Below are 27579 nucleotides of genomic sequence, written 5' to 3' on the forward strand. Positions count from 1 at the left end.
TATTGTTTTTAGCCATCATTTTTGTTTATTGTGTTCTTCCTTCCTGGCATTCTATGAGTCCTTTTTTTTCTATTTGTTTCCTTTTTGTTTAGAGAATTTCCTTTAGCCATTTTCTTAGGGTAGGGCTGCTAGTGACAAATTCTCTTAGCTTTCCTTCATCTGACGATGTCTTGATTTCCTCTTCATTCCTGAAGCACAATTTCACTGGATATAGAATTCTAGGTGGACAGTGCTTTTCTTTCATCATTTGAAAAATGTTGCGCCCATTCCTTCTGGCTTCTATGGTTTCTAATGAGAAACCCACTGTCATTCAAGTTGTTTTCTCCTATTGGTAACACGTTGCTTCTTTTTCACCACTTTCAAGATGTTTTCTTTTTCTTTAAACTTCCAAGTTTGACTATTATGTGTTTTAGTGTGGATTCCTTTGGGTTTCTTTGGTTTGGGGTTCACTCAGCTCCTAGGATTTCAATGACATAAAGATGTTTTGTTATAGTCCTGTAAGTCCCTGAGGCTCTATTCACTTTTTTTCTCAATCTATTGTCTTTCTATTGTGCAGATTAAGTACGTTGTACTGCTCCACCTTCAATTTCACTGATTCTTTCCTCTGTCCTCTCCATTCAGCTGTTTGAGCCATCCTTTGAGTTTTAATTCAGTTATTGTATTTTTCTGTTTTAAAATTTTCCTTTGGTTCCTCTTTATAGCTTCTATTTCTTTACTGAGACTTTCTATTTCTCTGCTAATATTTTCTATTTTTTCATTGTTTCAAGTATACTCATAATTGCTCATTGAAGCATTTTTTTGATGGCCAGTTTAAAATCTTTATCAGATAATTCTAACATCTCTGTACAGAAGAAAAACTGAGGGTTGCTAGATGGGAGGGAAGGTGGGGATGAAGTAGAAGAGGAGAGGATTAGAAAACACAAATTGGTAACTACAGTATTGCCACAGGGATATGAAAGCCAGTTTGGGGAATATAATCAATAATGTAAAGATTTTGTAGGGTGTCAGATGAGCACATGTCTTATTAGGGAGACCACTTCAGGGATGGTGTGGATCCCTGACCACTGCACTGTACAGCCAAAGTTGAAGCTGAATAATATTGTATGTCAACTATAATTTAATATATATAGTCATGGGATATGGAGTACAGCATAGAGAATAGAGTCAATGGAATTGTAACAGATATTTACAATGTCAGCGGAGCAATAGAGCAATAGATTGGGGGAGGGAGGGTTATCACTTTGTGAGGGGTGAACTGTCTAACTATTGCATTGTTTTGTACACCTGAAACTAATACAAAAAAATTCTAACATTGCTGTCATCTCAATAGCATCTATTGTCTGTTTTCTTCCAAGCCAAGATGTTCCTAGTTCTTAGTATGTCAAGTGAAAACCTGAACATTTTGGGCATTAAGTTATGAGAGTCTGGATCTTCTTTAAACATTGTTTTAGCTGGCATCCTCTGACATTGCTCTAGTAGGGCCAGTCGGGGGAGGACAGGAGCTGCCTCATTGCTGCGAGGCAGGCGTGGTAGTCCAGGTTCCCAACTTGGTCTCTGTTGACACCAGGGGTGAAGGCCTGTTGTTATTGCTCAGTGGGACTAGGAGCTCTGGTTCCCACTAGGCCTCTACTGACACCACTCTGGTTGGGAGGGATAGCAGTGTCTCATTACTGTGCCCCACACTGTTCCCCACATGGCCATCAGGGACACAAAGGGAGAGAGGGGATAGCATCTTTACTGCAAGTCCTTTTCTCCAATTTTTGGAGTCTTCTCACGTTTATCTTACAAATAATGTCCAGGGTTAGTACCTGTACTTAGAAGAAGGAATAAGGAAAAGTACAGCTATTTCATGTTCCTGAAGTGGAAGTAGAATAAGTTTTATGATACAATATTTTCTTATGAACTATACATTATTTATGAAAGACCTTGAAACATGAATCCCCTCTTACCTAGGTCATATTAAGCCCTTTTTTTTTTTTTAGTTGTATGACCAAAAACAAAAACAACTACACGTGAAAGAAGCAAGATGGGCTGGCTCTTTCATCCTCAATTAACATCTGGAAGGGAGTCTCTGAACTCGTCTCATAATTAGAAGGCATTTTGTGAGTGATAATATTGAACTCCTCAGTAAAACAAATGTAGGCCCTTATTACATTTCTAATGCTCCTGCTATAGTGTATGCATACTGTTTATGTCAATGGTTCTCAACTGGGTCAGGGGGTGGGGAGAGCAATTTTGCCCTTCTCCCCAGGGTCTCATTTGGCAACATTGCAAGACACTTTATTGTCATGACTTTGGGGGAGAAGGGGGGAGTAGAGGATTGTGCTACAGGCATCTTAGTGGGTGGAGGCCAGGTATAATTCTAAACATTCTACAATTCACAGGACGCCAACCCACAATGAAGAATTATCCAACCCAAAATGTCAGTAGGGCCAAGGTTGAGAAACTATTGGTTAGCATGTTTGACCTACATTTGATGACTAAGTTTAATCTTCAGGCATTCTGTGCACCTGTTGGCCTATGTAATTATTTATGGAACTCTGAATGCTAGGTCTGGCATGGCCTTACCCAAGCTCTAAAGAGAGGCAACACACTCTGCCCAGATGGCCCTATCCTTTGCCGTTCCCTCCAGGGATTGCTGTGTGGCTCCAAGGTAACATTTCTAAAATGAAGAACCATATTCCTTGCTTATCCTGAAGAGAATGTTGTTTATAGAAACTCCAAATGTTTAAAACAAATATCCTTCTTATAATCGTAAGAACATTTTAAATCATAATTTAAACCACTTTTACCCTTCCATTTGTTTTTTGCTATCTCTCACCTACCAAGCCACAGCCTTTTCAACAAATTCCCCACTGTTCCTTTCTCAACCTAATAAAACCTTCTGAAACCACTTTTATCCAAAATTACGCAAAGCTCCATCTTCTGGAATTGCTGGGGCACGGGGAAGGGAAATGTAAAAAGCAAGAATGAGATTTAGGCTGCACTAAAAATCAGCATAATGGAGGGCAGGGATGGGAGCGAGGCATGTGATGCAGGCCAAGGCTTATAACCCAGGGCTTGTGCCCCTGGCTCCTGACTGTACTGCTTCGGTCCACTCTCCTACATAAAACAAGTCAGGTAACTTAAGTGTGAAGAAAAGATACACAAGAGAAAAAAAATACCAGTAAGAACAGAATTCACGGTCCGGTGTTCATTTTCCATTTGATACTGTCCCTTCTTCTGTTCTATTCTATTTGAACCCTTCAAAATGGACTCTCTTCTGAACGTGTAACTTTCCCCACCTGTACAGGACCTCTGAGCCGTTTTCTCATACAGGCCCCTCTTCATGGCAAATACGCTGACTACGCCATAGAGTTGCTTCTCACAGGGCCAGGCACCAAGGCCTTTGTTCTCCCTGTTAAGCCTCTCCAGTGCGCATCCCTGCATGATTCCTTCTTCTGTGAGAGCCATGTAAAACCTAATTAGGAATACCCATTTTGAAATGGCCCACATAGTCACGTTGGTCTTGTTCAGTAATCGTGAGGAAGTGTGGGTCTTAATTGAAAACATTTGTCCTACTCTGTTGACAAACATTAGGTCAAAGACGACAGTGGGAACACGTTTTTGTTTCCCTAGTGGGCTTTATGATCACATTCCTTAAATCACAGCTAAGAGTGTATTCTGGGGCTGAAACTATATACTTTAAAGATATAATGTGGCAGTACTATCCTGTGTACTAACAGGAGGTTTGGCGCTGCTGCCCAGAACCGTGACAGAATCTTCTGCCTCTTACTGTCATTGTCACTGCCATTCTCAAAAAAGACTGTCTCTTTTTTTCTCTTTCTCTCCCCTACCCCAGCCCTCACTTTCTGTGTGGGACTCAGGTTCCCTTATCATTTTTGTTTTGAATGTCCCTACCAGAGCACAGTCTATATCATGGGCAAAATATCTTAAACCATGACCCTATCTAGCTTTGCTCCCTGCGAGGGACACATCAAAACCAACAAATGCATAGTCATGGCATAGTTCCAGTCTAGTCTCTGGGGTGTGACCGCCTGGGAGAGAATCCCAACTCAGCCGTGTATTAGTTGCTGAGAAAGTCTCCTATGTAAAATGGGGCTCTTACTAGTTTCCACCTGATAGGGTGTTGCTGGGACAAAAACGCACATAAACTATGTCCCATAGCGCATGGCACACAAAAATCACTTATAGTCTCCATAGCTGGGAAGACTTAGAAAGTAAATTTTTACAAAAATATTTTAAGAGAATGATTTTTCACTGAAAATATTACAGAACTCTTATATATTCAACTTTTTAATAGTAATATATTATTCTTCCTAGGATGTAAATTCACTGCTAATAATGCTGAGCTGTAACAGAAAAAAGACTGTTTTTCATATCAAACATCTGTTATTTAAATTCTAAATCATCACAAAGACTTTAAAAGTAAAGGTCACCAGTCAGGTCTACAAATAATGTTCTTTGAACCAGTTTTTGAAATAACCTATTAATTGCTTTCCCTTTGAAAAGAGGATACCCTCCCTTCATGGAAAATTCAAAAATTCAAATTCAAAATCCAAAGAATAACACCCCTGTGCTTTTGCCTCGCTCGAAACACACCAAATGGGCTGAAATATTTTTCTGTACGTATCCTAAGGTTGCATGTACCCAGGAGAACTACGTATAACTAACTCTCCTTCTGGTTCACCTACTTCCATCTTAAAGTCGTAGCTCTGGCCAAGGATGCTCTGTATGAGCTCTTTTATAGTCTGGTCGGAAGCCAGCTGTGCCTCTGACTGCAGCGAAGCAATGATCTCCTCTATGGACGTCGGGATGACTCGCACGGGCAGCGGGGACTGTGGGGCGGCCTGCCACCGATCGCTCAGCTGGACACTCTCCCGGTCTGTTTTGGAAAATGACCCGGCTGATTCCTGCGGCTCCCTGGCCGCGCTCTCTTGCAAGAAGTGGGTGCGAATCCTCACTCTCTTCCGCCGGATGGCCGTATCCACGTTCTCCTCCTCGCCCTTCCTGTCTTTGACTTTGCGGGCCCCTGCGGGCGGAGCCGGCTCCAGCTTCGACTCGTACCCCGGGGCCGGGTGGAGGACCAGCTTAGCGCCAGTGAGCTGTGCAGTCCTCCGGCCCCAGCGCACTCCGGGCTTCTCCCTTGGCGCAGGCATCAGGACCATGGGTCTGGACGTGCCAGCTGTGGTGGCGATGACCGGCGGCTTCTTCAGCGGCCGGTACCGGAGGAACGCGGAGCTCCGCAAGTAGAAGTCCTGGAAGCGAAACGGCCCCGTCTTCCACGGAGCGGCCCCTTCTCTCGGGCCCGGGGGACGTGCTGCGTCTCGGGGCGCCTCTCGCAGGAGGGCTGCATAGGGGGTCACAGGGCCGTTAGCCCAAAGGGACCTTGATGGTTTCTGGCGTCCAATACTGGAAACGCACCCCTTTTCCCAGGACCGGGCCAGGCCTGGGGCCTGCAGGCCGCTGACTGGGACTTCATCTACAGCTGGCTTGGAGATCAACTTCTCCTTGAATCGGAGATAATCCTTTTTAGTCTCCCGGCGAACCTTTTCAATCTCTTTAAATATGTACAATTCTTCTTTATATTTCAGTCCAAAGTGCTTCGAAGTCGTGGACATCTTGACTAATTTGTCCTGTGGAAAAAACATTATATTCATATTTATGGGTAATAAATAGATATAGATAGCTATAGGTAGATCTATAGAATACAAAACTTCTGTTGACAAAGAAAATTCCTGCTCCAAAAAGCTTCTTATAATAGAACTCTCACTGGGCTCCCTGAAGCACGAGCAGGTAGTACTATTAGCTTATGTCATTTTAAAACCAACTATTGCACCTTCTCACAGGAACCATGAAAAACCTTAAAAGCTTTTTGCAAAACCTTTTTTTTTTTTTATTTTACAGTGGGCGTTTCTGAAACCATTATTGGATTTATTTTACATTTCTAGCGTGTTTCCCCGAAAATAAGACCTAGCCAGACAATCAGCTCTAATGCGTCTTTAGAGCAAAAATTAATGTACGACCCGGTCTTATTTTACTATAAGACTGGGTATAATATAATATAATAATATAATATAATATAATATAATATAATATAATATAATATAATATAATATATAATACCGGGTCATCTGGAGGTCCACTCTGCCGTGTTTCCCCAAAAATAAGATCTAGCCGGACAATCAGCTCTAATGCGTCTTTTGGAGTAAAAACTAATACAAGACCTGGTATTATATTATATTATACCAGGTCTTATTTTACTATAAGATGATATTATATGCTATTATATGATATTATGTGATATTATATTAAACTATATTATATTATATAAGATCTGGTCTTATATTATGGTAAAATAAGACCGGGTCTTATATTAATTTTTGCTCCAACAGACGCATTAGAGCTGATTGTCTGGCTAGCTCTTATTTTCTGGGAAACAGGGTATAGATTGTAATTATGTCCTACTTCCAGGCAACCGAGACCATAGTAAGCATAGGCATAGAAAACCTAAAATAATCCCGGCAGGATAGCACTTCCCACTTACTTCTCCAGCTAGTCCTGGGTGTCTCCATCCTTTACCCAGCCCACTTTCCTCAATGTGTCACAGTGTATCAGCTGAGTTACAGCACAGTGTGTGAAGAGAGAGGGTGATCAGCTACAAGGAAGGCTGCAGTAAAATCATGAGGCCTTGTACGCGGTGTGTGTACTTCTCTGGGCCACTAGAAACCATTCAACAACTTTTAACAGAAAAGTGGCTTGATAGGATCTGGTACTTGGGGGATAGTGATATTGAGTGGGAACAAGAATAAAGGGAGGGGGGGGCAAATAAGAGTGAAAACAGAGATATAAAAAGGTGAAACTGATAGGATCTGGTCAATGATTAGAAATAAATGGGAGCAATTTAAGCTCCTTCATAAAATAGGAACTTTGAATCACCTTCATAAAGTCTTGGTTATAACCAAGTGCATAATAAAGTTTCTGCTATTCACTGAACTATACACGTAAAAATAGTAAAGATGGTAAATTTTATGTTGTGTGTATTATCGTAATTTAAAAAGAAAAACACTTCTGCTATTCAGCAGGGCCAGCTATTTATGATCATAAGTGGATTTGGAGACCTTGAGAGCTCTGAAGTCACTACCAACAGCCAGGATAGGAAATATAAATAGAAAAGGGCCAATTCTTTGGCCCTTTGACCCTCACCTGTGGGAAGTAGGGTGAGCAAGAGCAGCAGAGAGTTAGGAAAATGAGGAGAATACAGGTCCACAGAAGCCAAGAAGAGGAGAGTTTCAAGAATAAGAGTAAAAAAACAAAAATAAAAGTAAAAAAGAATGAATTAGAAAAACTAATTTATTTTAGTTTTAGAAAGGTCAAGTATCTTTGAAAATAAACTTATAAAGCAGAAACACCTGTGGAATATCATTATTTGCAAATATGATTATCTACCCTAGAAAATCTAAGCACTAAAAACTATTTAGAATTAAAATAAAGTTCTACAAGGCATTTAAATTTAAAACTATTTATACAAAAACCAGTAACTTCCTTTATACCAAAATGATCCATTTAAAAGCATAATGGTAAAATTCCATTATATAAAATTTATAGTTTATCTAAAAAGGTATTTAAGAATAAACATGACAAAAAATGTGCTAAAACCACATGAATAAAAATTATTAATTTTACTGAAAGATATAAAAGAAAGACTCAACTGGGGACGGCCCAGTGGCTCAGGTGGTTAGAGCTCCATGCTCCTAACTCTAAAGGCTGCTGGTTCGATTCCCACATGGGCCAGTGGGCTCTCAACCACAAGGTTGCCAGTTCAATTCCTCGAGTCCCACAAGGGATGGTGGGCTGCGACCCCTGCAACTAACAACAGCAACTGGACCTGGAGCTGAACAGTGCCCTCAACAACTAAGATTCAAAGGACAACAAAGGACAACAAGTTGACTTGGAAAAAGTCCTAGAAGTACACACTGTTCCCCAATAAAGTCTTGTTCTCCTTCCCCAATAAAATCTTTTAATAACTAAATAAGAAAAAAAATTTATTTAAAATAAATTTTGGTCTTCTGGTGAGAAGACCAAATATTTTAAATTATATCAGATCATCACAAAATACTGTATTGGTTTAATGCCATCGTAACCAAAATCTAAATATGATATTTTGCATTTTGAAAGGTAATTCTGAATTCATTTGAAATAATAAATAGTACTGTTTATTAGCCAAAATTTTGAAAAAGGTAAATGAGGGAGCATTTGTCCAACAAGATAATTAAAACTTATGCAGATATGAAAATTAAAACTGAAAAACTGCTGGCAGAATCAACATATAGACTGAGTAAGCAAAAGAACTGAGAATAATATGGCTTATATTATAAAGCCAGCATTAAACTGGTGATAAAAGAAGAATTATCAGTAAATTGTGCTGAGGTAAATGGTTGACTATTTGGAAGAGAAATTACATTTCATTTTATGCCATGCTCCAAAATACAATGGATTTAAGACTTAAATGTAGAAAATATATTCTTGTTTTACTTTGCATTTCTTTGCTTATCACCTATCCATATTTCTTGGTTGAATTTCTTTATATCAACTCATAAAAGAATTATTTTTACAATTAGATTTCTTCATTTATCATGTAGTATGTGCAATATGAAGAAAACATCCTATTTAGCCTCTAAACAAGTCATATTACTTTTAATCTGCAAAATATCCACTGCTGGTCTCAAACTCAAGACCCTACTACATGACAGAACTCTCATCTGAGAATCGGTAAGCTTTCTTTCTCTACAAAGTTGCACCACTGACTGGACCTTTGACAATTCATTTCTATCTGTAACAATATTTCATAATAAAAAGTGAAAATAATAATCCTTTGCCTCTTTTCCAGGCCATAGTATATGAACATTAGAAATGATTTCTAAAGCCCTTAAGGAAGTTTCCTTATTTAAAAATGCTGTGTAATCCTCCTCAAAGCATTTTGGCTGTTGTTGTTTAAACAGGTGGTAATACGTTCATAGTGACACCATCTGCATTTCTTTCTACAAAAGACTGTTTCAGGGAGGACCTGAAACAGAGCACAGACCAGAAACACATTAGTACCTGATGAGAATCTGACTTGACTCTCCCAACTGCACTTCCCCTTTGTTTCTTAGTTCCTGCTTTGTATTCCCTTCCCAAATTCTCCCAGCCCTTAGTTTGCTATTGAAGTTTAACAAGTGTTCATTGTTTAACACTTCTCCCTTGAGTTCTTCATAGGAAAGTTGCTCTTTATATGTTAAAAAAAACAAACCAGGAAATAGAACTTCTAAACTTGACAAGAACTTTTGTGTTTTCAAGGTAGGTGGTATCCCAATGGTAAATGGGCCAGTCCATCAAAGCTTGGTGCCTTTATTGCCCCCACCCACCCCCGAACACTGCAAATATGTAAAATAATTTTTAAACATCCAATCTCATGAGAAAATAACATTCTCTTTCTCTTGGTAGCAATTTATTAAAAGAGACTAGTTCTAGCTTGGAGATACTCAAGGAAAAATAATGTAGCCAACCCGAAAGGACAAAGTATTAATCTACATAAGGTATCAAGCCTGCTGTTCACAATCCAGGTTGATTAAGTTTACCCTACACTCTAAAATGGGACGGAATGTGCTTGACACCTTTGCAACCTGAGCAGTAACTTCACCCTCCTCTTCTTTCCTAATTATTGGAACTCTGTTGCCTTTCCTTCTTGCTCTAGCAGGAGGTTCAATGCCAGAGCAAAAAGGTAGTCAGAAAGGTCAAGAGCCAGCCTTTTCTCCTCTCCCACAAGGTCTGGCCAGACATAAGGAAGAAGCTCCCTGGCCAAAAATGGCTGCCTATGTGAATGCTCTAGACTCTGGTACAGGCAGCACTCTGGTCCTTGCAGGTGTGGCTGCTCCTCCTATTGGAACAGAAGATCCAAAACTCTGCTCTAGACTCTAACTAAAGTAGAAACAAATACCGTGTTTCCTTGAAAATAAGACTAGCCAGACAATCAGGTCTAATGCATCTTTTGGAGCAAAAAATTAATATAAGACCCAGCCTTATTTTACTATAATAGAAGACCGGGTTTTATATAATATTAACATATAATATAATACCAGCTCTTATTTTACTGTAAGACCGGGTATAACATATAATATAATGTAATGTAATGTAATTATAATATAATATAATACTGGGTCTTATATTAATTTTTGCTCCAAAAGATGCTGACTGTCCAGCTAGGTCTTATTTTGGGGAAACACGATATAGCGGACCTCCAGATGACTTGGTTCCAAGCTACACTTCACACTTCACACAGGGAAATGAGTCCTTCATACGTTAGGCCTAGTTTACAGAGCTATACACTGGGAATAGATGATCAGAGTAATACACTGGGGATGGAGCCAAAGCCCCAGCTGGTTATATGGATTACCAGGTCTTGACCTCCTCTATATGGTCATGGGCACCTCAGTGGGGACGGTGGCCCATTAAGGGCAGATTTAGATTCTCTTAAATCGATGGCAAAATACCTCAATTCACTTCCTGAATTTCACACCAACATCAGCTTCCAGTGCACAGCACTAAAGCTCCAAAAGAAACGTCTAGGCCCAAAGACCATTCTATCCAATCTAATAAAACAGTCAGCATTACAAGGAAAATAAAAATATTCTGAAAATAATATTTGTTTTTAAAATACCAGTAGAAATGAGATCTGTTTGTGCTAATTATAATTTATGAAAAAGTCTAAAAGGAAAAATACAAACGTTTTACAATTTTGCTAAGAAAATGGGATAATAGTAATTTTTCCTATTTTTCTACACTTTCTATAATACTGGTTTTGTCACCTTAATCCTAATAATATCAATAATACTAGTGCCAATAATAGTAAGTAACCCATAATGTGGTGGTTAAAAATGATATAGAAAACAGAGAAAAGCTGTTTTCAAGCTCAGACAAGAATTTTTTCTAAACTATTCAGAAACCCACAGAAATTTCAATGAAAGCCCTTTATCATTCTGACCAGAAGAATCAGAGAAAAGCACCAGGCAACAACCACCACTGCGGAGTAAGAGAAAAATCCCAGAGGAGAGAGAGCCGGAAAAAGTAATCCCCCAATTCTGTGTCTAAACCCCACTCAAATCTAGACTGACCTCTGAAACGTGCACATGTGGGACAAACTCAAAGCAACACAGCAAAGGCTTAAAGAGCTGCTGAGATTTAGTTGAACATAATCTCCAACCACAGAGTGAGATAGAGCTTATAGTACGTCTAACCTGATGAATTGCCTGCTACATGAAAAAATATCAACATTCTTCACAGGAATATAACAGAACCCAGAGTATACACAACAAAACATTCACTATATCCAGGATACAACAAAAAAATACTAGGCACAAAATGATCCAGGAAAATCTGACCCATTCTCAAGGGCAAAGAAAATAGATGCCAGTCCCAGAAATGACCTAAATGTTAAATTGTTAAACAAGGACTTTAAGGCAGCTAATCTAACTATGCTCAATGAAGTAAAGGAAAATATGCTAAAGATGACTCAAAAGAAAATCTTAACAGAAAAATAAAAATAAATAGAAATTTTATATCTGAAAAATACGATATTTTCAATAAAAAGTTGACTAGCAGAATGGAGATGTCAGTGAACTGGAAGCTAAATCAACAGAAATTATCCAATATTTAAAAAAGAGAAAGAAAAGCTTAAAAAAAATATACAGTGTCAGAATCCTGTAAGACAGTATCAAAATCTCTAACATATGTGTAACCAGTATCCAGAAAGGCAAAGGGAGAATGGGGTGGGAAAATATATTGGAAGGAATGATGTCTGAGAACATCCCAAATTTGGAGAAATACATAAATTTATAGATTCAAGAAGCTCAGTACATTCCAAGTAGGGTAAATTCAAAGAAAACGACATGTCAGCTGCTGGAAACCAAAGACAGAGATAAAATACTGAAAGCAAATGGAGAAAACAACACATTATTTATATGGAAAACATTTACAATGTCCAGGATATAATCCAAATGACCAAGGACTTCCCTTCAAATACCAAAGACAGTGAAACGGGATTTGTAATATGCTAAAACCCTAGCTAGACTGTTCAAGAATAAAAGAGAGAGAGAACAAAAATCACCAATAGGAATGAAAAAGAGATTGTCACTACAGATTTGAAAGATAGTTAAGGATAATAAGAGAATATGATAAACAAGGTCATGCCAACAAATCTAACAATTTAGATGAAATGAGCAAATCTCTGAAAACTGAAATTTATCAAAATTAACCTGAAAAACAGAAAATTTTAATATTCTGATGCTAAATAAACTTACTACTCATTGCCAAAAATCTTATGACAAACAAATTTCCAGGCCCAGATGATTCTCTCAAACACTCAACAAAGGTATAACACCCATCTTACACAAATGTTTTCAGAAAATGGAGGAGGAAGGAGTTCATTTTCTGAGCCTTTCATAATCCTAATACCAAACTTAACAAAGGCATTTTTTAAAAAAGGAAAATACCAATATCCTGCATGAACATAGATGCAAAAATCTTTAATAAAATATTAGCCTATCAAATCCAAAAATATATTTGAAAAAGGATAATATATCCTGATCATATAGAGTTTATCCCAGGGCTGAAAAATTGATTTAACATTTGAAAATCAATAGAATTCACAATATTAACAATACAGGAGGATAAAAATGATCATTTCAATAGTAGAAAATCATTTAATAAAATCCAACACCCATTCATGATAAAAGTAAATAAACAATTTTGGGCAAACTATGAATCAATCATAGGGAACATGACTGGATGAGAGAACATCCTCAATCTGAGTAAGAGAATTTATGAAAAACTTACAGCTGACATTGTATGTTTGCTTTCCCCCTAAAATTGAAAAATAGACAAAATACCTCAACTCTTACCATATCTATTCAACATTGTACTGGAGACTCTAGCCATTACGATATGGTGAGGAAATGAATAAAAGGAATGCAAGTCGACAAGAAAAAAGGAAAACTGTCCCTATTTACAGATACATGGTTTTATTAGGTTGGTGCAAAAGTAATTGAGGTTTAAAAGGTTAGAAACAACAGCAAAAACCGCAATTACTTTTGCACCAACCTAATAGGTTAAATATCCTAATGAATCTACTGAACAATCACTAGTGCTAATGAGTGAATTATCAAAGTTGTATGACACAATATGATAACATACAAATTTGTATGTTAACATATTGTATTTTTATATATTAGCACCAATAATTGGAAAATAATACCCCCCCAAATAAAGTAACTAGAAATTAATCTAACAAATGATGTCCAAATCCTCTACACTGAAAATTACAAAACAGTGCTAAGAGAAATTAACGACCTACAAAATTTTACAAACCATGTTTGTAAACTGGAAGATTCCATATTGTTAAATATGGCAGTTCGCCGTAAATACGTCAATAGAGCCCAATCAAAATTCAAACAGGCTTTTTTTATAGAAATTAACTGATTCTAAAATGTATACATAAATTCAAATGACTTAAAATAGCTAAAGTGATTTTTAAAAAGAAAAAGCCAGAGGACTTACACTACCCCATTTCAAAACTTACTATAAATCGACAGTAATCAAGACAAAGGTCTGGAAAATCATTGTGCTGAGTAAAGGAAGCCAGACACAAGAAAGTATTTATAATATGCTTCCATTTATATAAAGTTCTAGAAAATGATACCTATGCTATGGTGTCACACAGCAGATCAGTAGTTGGCTGGGGGCAGTAGAAGAGGATGAGAACAGGGATGGAGAGCAAAATGGGCCGAGGAATGAAAAAGCTGTTATCTTGTTTACAGTAATTGTTTCAAAGATATTTGTGTATACATCTGTCAAAACTCATCAAATTGTGCACCTGCACATGATACAAGCCGTATGTTCTGTGCAGTTTATACCTCTATAAAGCTGCAAATAGGAAAAAAAACAATTTGTTAAACTTTTATGCATGTTAAAACTAAAAGAACGATTGGACGCCTTTAAACTCCTGCAGTGGTAGTCTGCAATAGTTTCATCGGAGATCTGTAGCCTTCAATGCTATTCAAATACTTCTTGCATTGAGCTTAGTGTCCCACTACACACCAGAGTTTTAGGGCCATACTCAAGAAAACAGTTCCCAATTTTGAAATTAGACACATTGACCTCAGTGGGGGAAGGGGTTCACCTAATGATGTTTAAGGTTTGCCTAAAACAACCTGTGCCTTTCAAAGAATACCAGAAAAAGTCAGGGAGTTGGAAATTAAATTCTCTCCACTGTGACCTTTCACCCTCCCCACAGCCCCTCTGATTCCTACTCTTCTTTTGCCTTCCAAACCCCTTTTCCTTTCCCCACAGCCCGCTGTCACATCTACCTATTTTTCCTTATCACTAGGTTTTCACTGCTCCCAGTTCCTCCTCAACTCGTGCTCTCCGGGACCAACCTCGACAACAGCCCAGCCCCTTCTCCAACCCCAAACCCATTTCCCGCCCTGATTTCCGCGAGGATTAGAGTGGATTTAGAGAAGCGAAACAGGGGCCATTGCTCCGCCCAAATACCGCAGCCTCACCTTCCCACAGCCTGCCATACGAAGTCACCCGCGCACCAGTCCGCGTCTTCCTTTACCCCGCCTCCGGCGACGCCTCTGCTCCCAGCCACGTGGCGTGGAGGTTAGCACCGCTGCCGCCCGCCGGCTCCAACCGGCCTTTCGGGGGCAGAACCGCCTGCTGGGCTCCTACTGCTCAACTGGAAGGAAGAGCGCGCTCTGTCGCCCCAGCAACAAGCCGCACTGCTCCTCCCCTCCGCGCCCTGCCCTTCCCCGCAGATCCCTCCGCGCCGTGGGCGCCCACCCCGCGCGTTTCTGGCTGGAGGAACCAGCTTCAGCGCGGCCTCGGAGTCGGAGTCCCGGGGGTGAAGACGCTGGTTCCAAGGACACCTGGACTGAAATCTTGATCCGCTGATTTTGCCCATTTTAACCAACTGCTTTCTTGGCACTCTTGTTGTTTCCTACATTTAAATGAATAAGGCTGGACCACGAGATTTAAAACTTTTCTTAAAAAAACAACTATATGTCTGCACTATGTGCCAGTTAAGAGTACATTTCAGGACGTATTTTCCATGCTCTGCACCTGGAGCCCAACTCAGTAAAGAGAATCTTGAAATCAAAGGCATGAGATTCAGGGGAGTTCCTATTAAAATAGGGGGTTCACCATATTCAGAGTTTCTGATGTCTAAGATAAGAAGGGTTATAAGAAGCAAAGTTGACTATGCACATACTTTATGATCCAGCAATTCCACTCCCAATAGAAATACATGCACGTATGCACCAAAAAACATGTACACCCATATTCATAGCAGTTTCACTCACAATAGATAAAAATTGGAAACAACCCAAATGCCCATCAAAAGTAGGATGCATAAATGATTGTGGTATAGTCATAAAACGCAATTCTATGCATGAAGGAAATGAGCAAACTTCATCTGTGAGTAACAATGTAGATGAATCGTTCACAAATGTAATGTTGAGTTAAGAAGCCAGACACAAGGGAGTACATATTACTGTGTTTCCCGGAAAATAAGACCTAGCCGGACCATCAGCTCTAATGCGTCTTTTGGAGGAAAAATTAATAGAAGACCAGGTATAATATAATACAATATAATATAACATAATACCGGGTCTTATATTAATTTTTGCTCCAAAAGACGCATTAGTGCTGATGGTCCGGCTAGGTCTTATTTTCCGGGAAACAGGATATGTGGTTTTGACATCAAGTACTTCAACAATGATATCAAATGCAAATTAGCAAGTTAAAGAGGTGAAATTAAAGCAACTATACTCAGAGTTGACTCCCCTGTTGGACCTCAAGGCAAGTGTTGCCTGAAGAAAGCAGCCACCACAGAAACCGTGGAGCCTTTACAGTTGCACGCCAAGATGGTGACAGGGAAGGAGTAGAGCCTTTCCATGAGTTACAGTATGAGGATGACACTGGAAAGAATTGAAGACATCGTATTTCACTTCCATGAATCTTCATTCCTCTCCTCATCAGTTCCCCTCAGGAAACCGATGCTATGCTCAAAGTGGAGGCTGGACAGAGAGTAATGAGAGAACTATTTACATGGGTATGGGTCAGGCTAAAGGGAGCTAACATTCAAGGTCTAGCAACAACAGGGTGGTAGTACCACCCTTGGTCTGAAGGGGGGGCAAAAGTGAAAAAGGAGGTGTTAGCAGAGTCTGGTAAGAGCTGAAGCAGGGAAGAGGGGCCAGGCCATCTGACTGGAGCTATAGATTCAGAGAGGCATGAATGGACAGAGCCACAGTGATGCGGGGAGAAAGCAGGAGGAATAAGTACTCCTACTGTTCTGTCCTTCTGGTGGCTTCCATTCCTGCACCATTGCCCTACTGGCCAAACCCAGGTGGCCATCCAAAGGCAAGGAAAACTAGGCCCATAGAAATTGGCCTCTGAGGCAGAGAATAGGGCAGAGGAAGGAGCTCAGGAGAATAACAGAGACTAACCAACAAAGTTCACTCCTCAATTTCCTGTACTGCTTCAATCTGCAGAAACTAATGTACTGAGACAGATTCCCTGCTTTAAGTTCCTCCCCTGGCATTGCTTTTCCCCAACCTGCTCACCCTACTTTCCCCATAGTGACCTAACATATGCCAGACTTCCCTCCGGGCCCCTAAACTCTGATGTGATTCTAGCATCTGAGTTTATGGATTTCAGGAATGGACCTCTGAGAAGTCAGCCATCACCCTTCCCTGGGGTGCCTCAGAAGTCTGGCGCCCAGGCCTGATCTCAGGAGTTTTAAGTAAGATAAAAATAGCAAGCACTGAGCAGAAAGAAAACTGTGTTAGTAAAACTACCCATTTGAAAAGACAAGACACAAATAACACTAAATTGCCTGGTCCAAAGTAGGTATACCTGAGAATTAAGGATTTATTTTTCTTGGAGGTAGTGGCTGGTATTTAGCATTCCAGTTACACTTTACACTTTGAAAGGGCTTTGCTTAGTGTTCCCCAAGTATGGTAACACACCAGAGACTTTGCTGAGTTTGAGGTCAGAACCATTCCTTTTCTAAAGGTAGACTTGTAAGACCGTTAGATGTGCTTTGTAGCCTAAACATTGAGCTTAGAGAACCAATGCCGGGTTTATCCTTAGAAAAACTAACAGCTCTCCTAAGTAAGCTGTAAAAACAGAAGCTGCATTTAGCCAGAGATCACTTGCTGCCTGAGACTCCTATGTATCAGCCCACTTTCCCCAAATGCACCTCCCCCAACGCCAATCAATCCAAGGGAAAACAGCAAGCTTTGAAGCTATGTTGTTTTTTTGTTCTCCAGGGATGGAAATATTTTATCTTTCTAGTTCTGATTACTAAGTGAAGCAGAATTCGAAAACTTATCAGAGCCTTGTACACAGAACCTTTTTAGCCCATCCCAACCCTGCTTGAAATGTGTGGGTCCTTGTTCATGTGAGCCCAGAGATTCACCCCAAAACTCCAGTTCTTCCAAAACTCCATCTCTTCCAAGCCTCCTCAGTAGGAGGGGTTAGTCAACTCATGAATCTTCACCTCAGCAGATGGAGCTGTATCTGGCGAACCCCTTTTGTGGTTTAGTCTTTTCATGTACTATATTGTTTGTCTTAATTAAGCCTTGGCACCTCACTAAGCTTTCTCATACATGCAAGGTAATATTTAGGGTCTTTAATATTTAAAGGATCCACCATAAGCCCAGCATGCTTGCTTCATTTCAGATGGACTTAGAAACTTTTTTTAGGGAATCTATACCAAATAATTCTAAAAGACAGCAACTAAATCTTCTTTGCAGTAATAACATCTTGGCTTTTGAGGATTTTAGAAAATGTTTTAAGTGATACTTCTCCAAATGAGTCCTAAGTGGTTCCGTCTATGAGAAGGGAGAAGTGGAGAAGGGGGTCTGAGGGAGAAAGGAGAAAGTGACTAGGTGACCCAGGGATCCTGCTTTCTCATCTCAGCGCTCCCCAAGTTCAAATGCTGGGAGTGGAATGGTCTCCTGGAAGCCCAGATGTACTGCTTTCACCTCTCCCACAGGGATGCTTCCTGAATCCATGCCCCAGATCTTGCCTGAGGTCACCATAGCCAGGGCGATGGTGCAGGTCCACCTAGTGTGCCTGGGCCCAGGAGACCATTTTGGGGTCTCTGGGGAGACACACACACACACACACACACACACACACACTCACACACACACACACACTCACACACACACACACACACACACACACACACACACACACACACACAGGCTCCTGAAGCCAGACCTCCCTCCTCTCACTGAAGGGTGGGGGGAGGACAATGTGTCTTGCTGCCCTGAGCAGGTCTGTGGGGCTTACCCAGCAGGAGGTGTGGGGTCTCTCATCTATTGCAGCCTTGAGCCTCCTCCCCCAGAAGGTCCTTAACATGTGCGTGATGCAGTCTCTGCATCCTCTTCAGGTGGTGCTTTCCTTTTTCAATCGTAGACTCCATGGGTTGGGGATAGTGGGAGAGGATTCTAGGCAGGGTCATGATGGATGCAAATAGCAGGCTGGCGAGTCACCATAGCCGATTCCCCACATGGGAGCTCCCTCTTCCTCACTGACTGTGGCCAGGAGGGACTGCAATGTCCAGGGAGCCAGGCTGGTGACCACCTGCAAAAGACCTGTAAAAGCGCGCATGGAGGGGGGGAATGAGGTCCAGTACCTGCCACAAATGTGTTCCAGGCTCCTAGACTGCCCAGGCTCCCAGAGTTCTGGGAAGGCTCTTTATTCTTGTTACCATTTAGTGCACTTACTCTGCACCCAACTGGTGTGACATAGGTACTAATATACCTATTTTACAACTGAGAAAAGAGACTCAGACAGAGAAGTCTTCTACAGAGTACAGATTGGAACCCAGATCCGATTCCAAATCCTATGCTCTTAAACATAATCCCTAGTGTCCTTGCCAGTTGCATGAACAAGCCAGGTTGGAGCGTGTGTAATGAGAGAAACGGAGTCTCAGACCCTCAGCCTCAGCGACTCCAGCCCTGTGCGGGGGAGGGGGGGGGCCGTGCGGAGCGCTGTACCACCTCCCACTTAAGGAGGCTTTGCCTGAGCTTGGAAATTGGAAGACAGGCTGTTCTCTCTCCTGCTGTGTGCTGTCTTTGGAGATGCTGGGAAGTGAAAAAGGGAAACGGCTTTTGCCCAAAATTTACCATGAAACATAGACTGTAAAACTAGAGCAAAAGGGAGGAAACTCTTCCTTGTGGCACCTGTCCTCCCAGAGTCTTCGGACCCTCGTGGAGAGATGCTTTGCCACGCCGGGAAGCTGAGCCACCACCTCGCCCCATCACCAATACGGTTCCCTTCCTAGGTTCGCACAGGTCCTGGTTCCCCAGGGCGGGGTCATCAGGCCCTGTTGTGCCAGCTACTACAGGCTTTGTTCCTATAACTGTCAACTTCTGGAACCCGGCATCAAGTCCAAGTTCCTCCTTGGAAAAGAAGGAAACGGTGGCCCGAAGTATCTTTCCAGGTTACCCAGGAAATTCCAGGTCAGTTGGACTGTGGCCAAGCTCCTGACATGCCCCCCAGCCCTCTGACACCCTGACGACATCTCCTTCAATTCTCTCTAGTCTGGGCTCCCTCCCTCTCCCATCTCTGGGGACTTTGCCTGGTTTATTCTCATTCCAGCACCTGCAGGAGTTTTAGAAGCTTCTGCCCCAGTGTAAACTGACCTTCAACCCGAGCACTGTGCTTTATTTATTGAAACCACTTCTTTTGGTGGGGTGTGAGGGGAGGGTCACAAGGAGGTCAGAGGAGACCAACACTTCACAATGGAAGGTATTTGGCTGGAGGAGGCCATTGGGGTGAGGAGAGTGGGATCCCCCCTGACTGCATCACTGAAAGCATTTGAAAGAAAACAAACCTACACCAGATCTGGTAGGACCCTAAGTCTCTAAGGCAGGTCCAGCTCCACCCAAGGTTCAATCCCCTCTCCAGGACCATGGTAACCTGGTTTAGAGTGGGGGGCTGCCACGGAAGAATGCGTGGTCTGAAAGTAGGGAGCTTGCCGCACAGATCCTGAGCCGTGGGAACCATGGCTGAGCCCCACACTGCCGGGTGAGAGTGGGGGGGAAGGGAGCCAGGACATCGAGGACACCAGATGCAGCTGGGGGACCATGCTTCCAGGTGGCTTCCCAAGTGACAACAGCCCAGAAGAGAAGGAGGCAGACCTGCTTCCTCTCTCAAGGATTCCCAGGCACGCTTTCATGGCAAATAAAACTTCAGGAGCATAAGCTGACATGAGGGATGTCCAGTTAATACCTAGTGACACAAGGCAGATTCTCAGAGGTTTGGTAGTCCTTTACAAAAATCATCACACCACACAGAGAAGACATGTGGAATAAAATGTTTTGGATACTAGAGACAGGAAGGTGGTACAGGTAAACGCCTGATCATTACGAGCGCGCTGCCACAGCCACAGCGCGCTGAGAACCCGGCACCCGGGACAATTATATCAATGAGTGTGACTGCGCAAACCCGGCCCAGCCAGCGCCCTGCGCCCTGCGCCCCAGGCGCCTCCCACTCCCCAGCTTCAGGGTGGGAAGCAGCAAGCAGCCTCGGCGTTGGAAGCCCGGGAGCACAACCCCAGGCTAACAAAGCTCTGCTACGAGGCTTTTCCTTCTCACTGCGTGGGCTCGGCTTCATTTGTTTGCCAATTTAAACATATTCTTTAAACACGGACGTTTCCTTTACAGCACCGAGTGAAACATTTTATTTGATGGAAAGTTCATGGGGTTCTTTAACTTTTAATCAATTATCTAGTATTGAAAGGCGCGGCTTCTGCGTTTTCACAGCCGGGAAAAGTGGAATGTTTGCCTTGAGCCTCGCGTTGACGGCCCTAGATGGGCAAGCCTCGCTGCTGATTCTGCCAAGTCCAGATACCGGTGCGGTGGGGACGTTTCCGATTTGATCATGTCACTCCGATGATTTTGGTTAAAATCAACCATGGATGCCAGGGGAAGAGCCATGCCCAGTGGGCCTGGAAGCCCCGGGATGGCAAGGCTCTGAGACCCTGCCCATTCTACCAAAGTATCTGTCCGTCCATTTGTTCATGTGTCTGTCCGTCTATTCATTCCACAAGCTCCCTGGGCTGAGGCGTCCCCCTGGGGTACGCTCACTTGGAGACTCTGGAGTGAGTGGATAAGGTTTCTAGACTCCAGCACCCTTTCCCACCTGACACACCGTCCTGGTTAGTCTCTGGATTGGGGCAGTTAGTTCATTGAGTCAACAAATCTTTACTGAAAGTCTATTATGCTCCAGGTTGTGCTCTGGCATCGGGGACTACTGTGGTCCCCGCCCTCAGGGAGCTTCTAGTCCAGTGGGAAAGACGAAAGAAAAAGAAAAAGAAAAAGACACAAATGGAATTTGCCTTAGGAGAGTGATAAGAGCCTGGCAGGAATCTAGAGCAAGGTATGAACCTAAAAAAGGAAGAGCTCGGTTGGTGTGGGAAGACGGCAAAGTCCTCACCACAGATCCAGGGCGGCTGCGCTGAACGCTGAACTTACCACCTCAGGTACTGCCCAACGCGGGCAGCTGCAGTCCTTACTTTGATTCATTTATAGTAGGAAACCAGGACGGCTGCATTCAGAAAGGGGTCAAAGTTCCCTCAAATCTTGCTAATATCCCAGCAAAAGGGAATGCTGCCAAGGAAGCTTCTTCCTAGTATCTCCGTTTAGAAGCAAACTCACCACAAAGTGAGCTAGGTACTGGTTTAGTTTTGTGGCCCATGGGACAAGACAAATCAAACAACTTCAAACAGATGCAACGTTTTTAAAACAAAACTTTCTTCCGATATTAACTCGGGGATAGCTGCTGGAAGTCCCAGAAGCAGCCTCTCAACAGTGTTTTCCAATCAAATTTTAATTTTAAATAATGAATGTAACCTCCCTCTAGCCATGCCAATAAATTAGTCTTTTTGTCAGTCCAAAGCACAATTTTCAAATTAGGGGAGAAATCAGGAAGCCAATATAATGAAAAAAAGCCTGGCTAGAATGCATTTGTACCTTTTTTTCCGTGTGTAGGATATGATTTATATGATTGTTACAAAAGCTCTGTTAAATAGAACTATGTAAATGTGACGGTAATCACATTTGAATAGCCAAACTTAAACCACCAGGGCCAACTGAAGGGCCGTGGGAAAGCTCCTGGGCCTATTGGGGGTGGGGTTGAATTGGAAGGGGGGTGTCAGGAACTGAGAAGCTAAGTACTAGTCCGCAGTTCAGGAACGATTTAGGTTTAAGCTGGCAACCTCGAGGCAAGAGATGACATTCGTTGAGTTTTCTGGCGCCCTCGGTGTCCATCACAGCTTCCCATTAGCGACAACTTCTGCGTGGGGAGGAGTCAAGGTTCTGACCCACCCTCTCGCAGGCTTCCAGCCTCCCAACTCTTGCACACCCGGAGCAGCAGGTGGAGGAAACACAGGGATCTCAAAGCGCCCGCCCAGTCTGTGGCACACAGTAGGGCCTCAGCCACTCTAGTGCCTTTCTGCTTTCAGACCTAAAATATGTCACGTGTTCTTTCCTCTAAATTTCCAACTCTGTGTCTGAAGCGTGCATTTCCATTCTCTCCCCTAGGACCCCAGCATCAGCTGTTTGCCAGTAGCCAGAGGAACGTGTGGACACCACTGAGCAGAGATAGGGCTCCAGGGGCTCGCAGGGGCGAAAAGAGACTAGCCAGGGGCCCGTTACTTCCTGGAGCTGGCGCTGACCGCTGTGAATAAAGCAGTCGGTTACTTGGGGAACACAGCTACCTGGAGACACGCAACTGCTACAAGGACCCAAGCCTGGACAGGGGTGCCATGTCCACTACCTGGGCCTCGAGGGAGAGAGGTTCCGGTTCTCTGCGGGGAACCATGGAACACTTACTCCGTCCTTCCAAGGAGTAAGTGATTGCCCAGGAGGGTAAGTCTCCCTTCCCAATCTTTCTCATTTGAATACATGAAAATGCAAGTTGATTTTGGCAAGGTGAAGCTCGCTCACGGCCAGAAGGACGGTTTTGTTCCCCGCGGGTGAGGCCGGGTGGGGAGCAGCTCCGGCTCTGACATCCGGTTGCGGGAGACCTAGGCTCGCGCACCACGCAGTTCAGAAATCCGGCGGCGGCTCCAGGAGCAGTCGAGAAAGGGACAAACCCAGAGGTAAAGTGTTGGGATGAAAGTGTTACATCCAATATTTTCCAGTAAAGTGAAAGCCCTATATGTGTATATGTGTTGGTCCACACACGCACACACCGGCAGGAGGTGAGGCCAGGAACTTCTCCACATAGAACCGCCAGTCAGGACCGGTTAAGGTGGTCCCAGGGCCCCTACCTACTGAGAGTCGGACGCTTTGTGACCTATGAATTAGTTTTTTAATTAATGATTTAATGATGGAAGGAAGGTCCAGGGAAAGGAAAATCTGAGGAATAAAAGAAAAGAAAAGAGAGGCTGCGAAGCTACAGGAGCTCCGTGCTTCTCCTCTCCTGACCCCCTGCCCCTCATCCTGGTCTGGAAGGCTATGCGCCCCGAAGGCCTGGTTCGCCGCGCCTCCCGCGGTTGGAGGCAGAAGGCTGAAGGCAGGCGCTGGGGTCTGTTTTCTCGCGGCGCCGGGGCTCCTTTCCCAGCTCCCGCACACACCTCGGTTCGCGAAGGCCAGGCACACACAAGGGCAGACAGTCGCTTTTAGCGGCCCAGGCCTTCCTCAATCCTAAACTGACCCCCGGTCGCAGTCTGGGTCGGCTTTGAACAGCGTGAAAGACAACAGGTCTTAGTTTCATTACGTCTAATTCTCCCCGCAGGCGGAGGATTTAAGCTTCTTAACTGGGTCGCGGGTGGGGGCCTATGGAAGAGCTCGGACTACGCTGCACCGAGCGGCTGGGCCCACGGTGGCGGAGGCCTGACAGCCCCGTCCGGGGGAGGGATGGGGTGAAAGGGCTGGCAGGGAAAGGGGACAGACTAGGAAGAACCCAAGCAGGAAGTCCTTGTAAGGCTCCAGGGGACACGGCAGAGCCCCGCCACCCCAGGTCCTGCTTTCTGCCCATCCCGTGGGCCAGCTAAACTGGAAGGACCACGGCGCCGCCCCAGGCAGCAGGCTGAGCCCGACACGCGAGCTCACAGCCTTTCCTCCTTCTCTGGCCGTTATCACCTTCTGCTTCTCCCAGCCCCAGTGCAGATCTGTGAGGGGGCTCCCAGCCAGGTAATGCCGGGAAAGGGAAGCGAAGGTGGCCGAGTTTGACCGGTGGACCGTGTGCCGCCCGCGCCCACTGCGGGACTGTGCAAGGAGCGGACCCCAGGGGCGTAGAAGGCGCAGCTTCCGGGAAGGGCGGAGCCGCTTCCTCCGCCCTCCGCCACCAAGGAGTACCCGCGCACCCCACGGTCTTCACCGTCCCAGCTTCCCCTGCCTGAAGATCGTGACTTCTCCGCTACCTGGGCCGCCCCAGGCTCGCGCAGACCCGTCCTAGCCCAGGCGAGTTTGGCCTGGGACTCTCCTGGACCTGCCACGTGGCTGCCCTCGTGGCTTCCCTGCCTCGAATCCACCCAGCCTCCCTGAGGCTGAAAACAGGTCTAGTTCCCCGGAAAGCGCAGTACAGTCTTCTGCAAAGGGTAAAGACGGCCCGTTTGGGAGAAGAGTTTGGAAATAAGCAGGCTGCAGTAGCCAGACATGTCACCTGGTTGCTTACTGACCAGCAACCGGGAACAGCAGCTTTGCTTTTTGTTTGTTGTTTATTTACCAAATCGGAGATCCAGCAACGGCCCTGAAGATTCACTTTTAAATCTCGGGAAAATGACTGGCTGGCATCTGGGTACACTAGAACTTCACCTTCTAAATTTGTTAGGTGTCTTAGAATACCGCCACTGATATGGAGAGAGGCTGGGAGTTAACCGAGCTGCTACCTTCCCTTCTTCTTGGCCTAGAGCAGTCTGCTCTAAGGGACCCAAATCTCTGGTTGAGGGAGGCGTGCGGGATTCCAGTCTCCCCAGGCGGTGCTCACTGGACACGCCAGCGCGCGAATTCAACCTTCCCACCCCACGACAGGAGGCGCTGTGATCGCGGGAATTTCTCGGTTGGCGGACCTGGGAACCCCTAAGCTGTATCAAGGCTCAAAAGCTGGCAGAGTCCTCTCCTCACCACCAGGCTTGGGCTTTAAAGAAGCGCTGGAAAAACTTCGCTTTGGCCATCCCGCTATGAACAGGGGACACTTTTTTTTAAGTTGACGTTTTTGTTTTTGTTTTTTAAGATGAGGCCTAGTAGGTTTGGGAAGTGGGCTAAAAGAGGAAAAATATTTTTTTAATTGACCCCCTTTTAAGGTGACAGCGTCCCCCGCCCTTTAAAGCACCTGCTTTTTATGCACTATAAAAGCTATTACTAAGTTGTTACGACCCAGAAAAAATACCGTAGTCATGCTCGAGGTTGTTGAAGAGCCAAGAGGGCGTTGGAGTATCACCGCGGAAAGGAACAAGGAAGCTCATTACCACTGAAAGTCCCCCCGGATCAGGCCCAGGACGCTAAGCATCCGTGTACTTTACAAATGGAACTAAGGTCCTGTTGCTGATGGGAACTTTGCACAAAAGAATTAGTTTCTGACTGTCGCCCTGAGAAATATGTGCAGACCCACACATTTGCAGATACATTTACACAACCTGATGGAACTGACTTGCAGTCACAGGGGCAGGCTGCAGTTGGGGAGGGCTCCTGCTCTGCTGATTTCCAGGTGGATTTAATTTCACTCATTTCTTTCTTTACAATGTGAAGTTTCTCTCCCCTCCCCTATTTTTTTGTTTAAAAAAAAGAATTGTAATCCAATGCTTTTATCTTTTTTATTTCCTTAACTGCACATCTTCACCCTCTCCTGCTCCCCTGCTGATGTAGGAGATTTGTTTGGTTCAAGGATTTAACGTGATTCTGTTGCCAGATTTCAAGGAAGAAAGGTTTAAAAGAACAAAGCAGGGTGGGGTGGGGGGGTGGGGGGTATCTGGAAGACAAGTTAAAACACATTTCTCAAAATGAGATTAATAACATTTTTAAAATTTTGCCAAACAAAAAATATTTTTTGCAGATTCTTATTTTAGAAAGATTTTACTCTTTTGCTACTTAAAGAAACCCAGTGGTTCCACAGAGGGTACATACAACACACACGGTCACAGTCAAAAACACACACATTCTCAGAAACTCACACGTGCACCATAGCACAACCTATCACCAACTCAGTGCCTATCACCCATTGACTTTAGCTGGTACCAGGACTTGTGGGCAATCCACCACCGAGGGCCTCAAGAGAGCCAAGAGACTTTGCCTGGGGGAGGGGAGCCGAGGAACTTCCCACCGAAGTCCAGGGCGATTAGGAGCCAAGCAAGCATCTAGGGTCCTAGCCTGGCCCCTCCAGGCCAGAGATGGGACCAGGCACCTCCGCAAACCACCTCTGACTTCGGCCTAACACCTACCTAGCCCAGCAGTTGCCTTCCCGCGCCCGCGCCCGCGCCCGAGGCTCTCCCAGCTAACGCGCGCAATTAGGGAGATGTCCCTCCCCCTGACCTTTCCCTATCAGAAACCAGACGGTCGCCTCCAGCTCAGTCCCTGAGACTGCGGAAGGGGGGCAGGAGGAGGAGCTGGGCACAGGGAGGACGGCCCGACTCAGGTCCGCCTGCCCTATCACACAGACATCTGTTCTCAGTTTCTTCCTCTTTATGATTGCTACAGATGACAAGGGTAGTAGAGCGGACCGAAGCGGAAAAAAAAAAGTTATGTCATAAAGATATAAAACGGTGCTGTGACTCACCTGCTCTAAGCCGCAGGTATGGGTTTCGTGGCAGCGTCTCCATTCTGCTAGCCAGGAGCCCGGATCGGTCTAACGTCACTCGGCTTGGCTGACTCGGATGGCCGAGTTTCTAGTGACGGGGCAAAAGTGGGACTTTTTCCTTTCAAGCCTGAAGGGTGTGGGGGGGGGGCGGGGAGGGAGTCTGTATTCGTCCCTCTCCCGGGTTTGAACTTTAGGTCAGGAATCAGGAGGGTGGGGGCTGGAAGCCAGCAGAAGAGCAGGAGGGGCGCGGGACGTGGCCGCTGCCCAGGTCTCCAAAAGGCTGTAGGACCGCCTGGGAAGGAACCCTGGGGTCTTTTAGCCGGCACGGCCCCGCGAACCTGGGCTTCAACGCCACGGCCCCAGCCCTTCTCCCGCTGCGGGGTTCCCACCAAGAACCCTCGCTAGCCCGCCCGGCCCCGCCTATTTTTCTTTTTTCCTCCTCCAAAGGGGGTTACACCCCACCCCCACCCCATTTCCCTCTTCCCCAGCCTCCGGGCTTAAACCAATTACGCTGCTTTGCAAACAAAGTGAGGGCCGGGTTTGGGGGAGGGGGTTTGGCGGGAGGGGCGCAGGGGGCGCGCGCGCGACGGCGGCGCCGCTGGGCGGGAGGCGCGGCGGCTGGACTGGCTGGCGGCCGCCTCGCAGGTGCACCTCGGGCTTTGTAGGTGCGAGCGTCTTTGTGCGGCGGACAAATGGGGAGAGGACGAGGAGGTGGGCACTCGAGCG

The 27579-nt window shown here is 44.5% G+C and overlaps 1 protein-coding gene across 2 annotated transcripts; it reads right to left on the reverse strand.

Annotated features, from left to right (window-relative positions):
* Window positions 1-27567, reverse strand: LOC109456727 (uncharacterized). 2 transcript variants are annotated; one of them, XM_019749164.3, is made up of 2 exons: window positions 26833-27567; window positions 1-5636 (listed from the first exon to the last, which is right to left on the reverse strand). In XM_019749164.3, exon 2 carries the CDS (start codon window positions 5619-5621, stop codon window positions 4635-4637), a length of 987 nt encoding a protein of 328 aa, XP_019604723.2. In that variant the 5' UTR covers window positions 5622-5636; window positions 26833-27567; the 3' UTR covers window positions 1-4634. The 2 variants fall into 2 exon arrangements, with proteins under 2 accessions (XP_019604723.2, XP_019604722.2); XM_019749163.3 differs by lacking the exon at window positions 26833-27567 and adding an exon at window positions 14598-14746.
* Between the last annotated feature and the right edge of the window lie 12 nt (window positions 27568-27579).

This window comes from Rhinolophus sinicus, chromosome 3 (assembly GCF_057876585.1).
Source record: "Rhinolophus sinicus isolate RSI-liver-muscle chromosome 3, RSI-T2T, whole genome shotgun sequence".
Classification (NCBI taxonomy): Eukaryota; Metazoa; Chordata; class Mammalia; order Chiroptera; family Rhinolophidae; genus Rhinolophus; species Rhinolophus sinicus.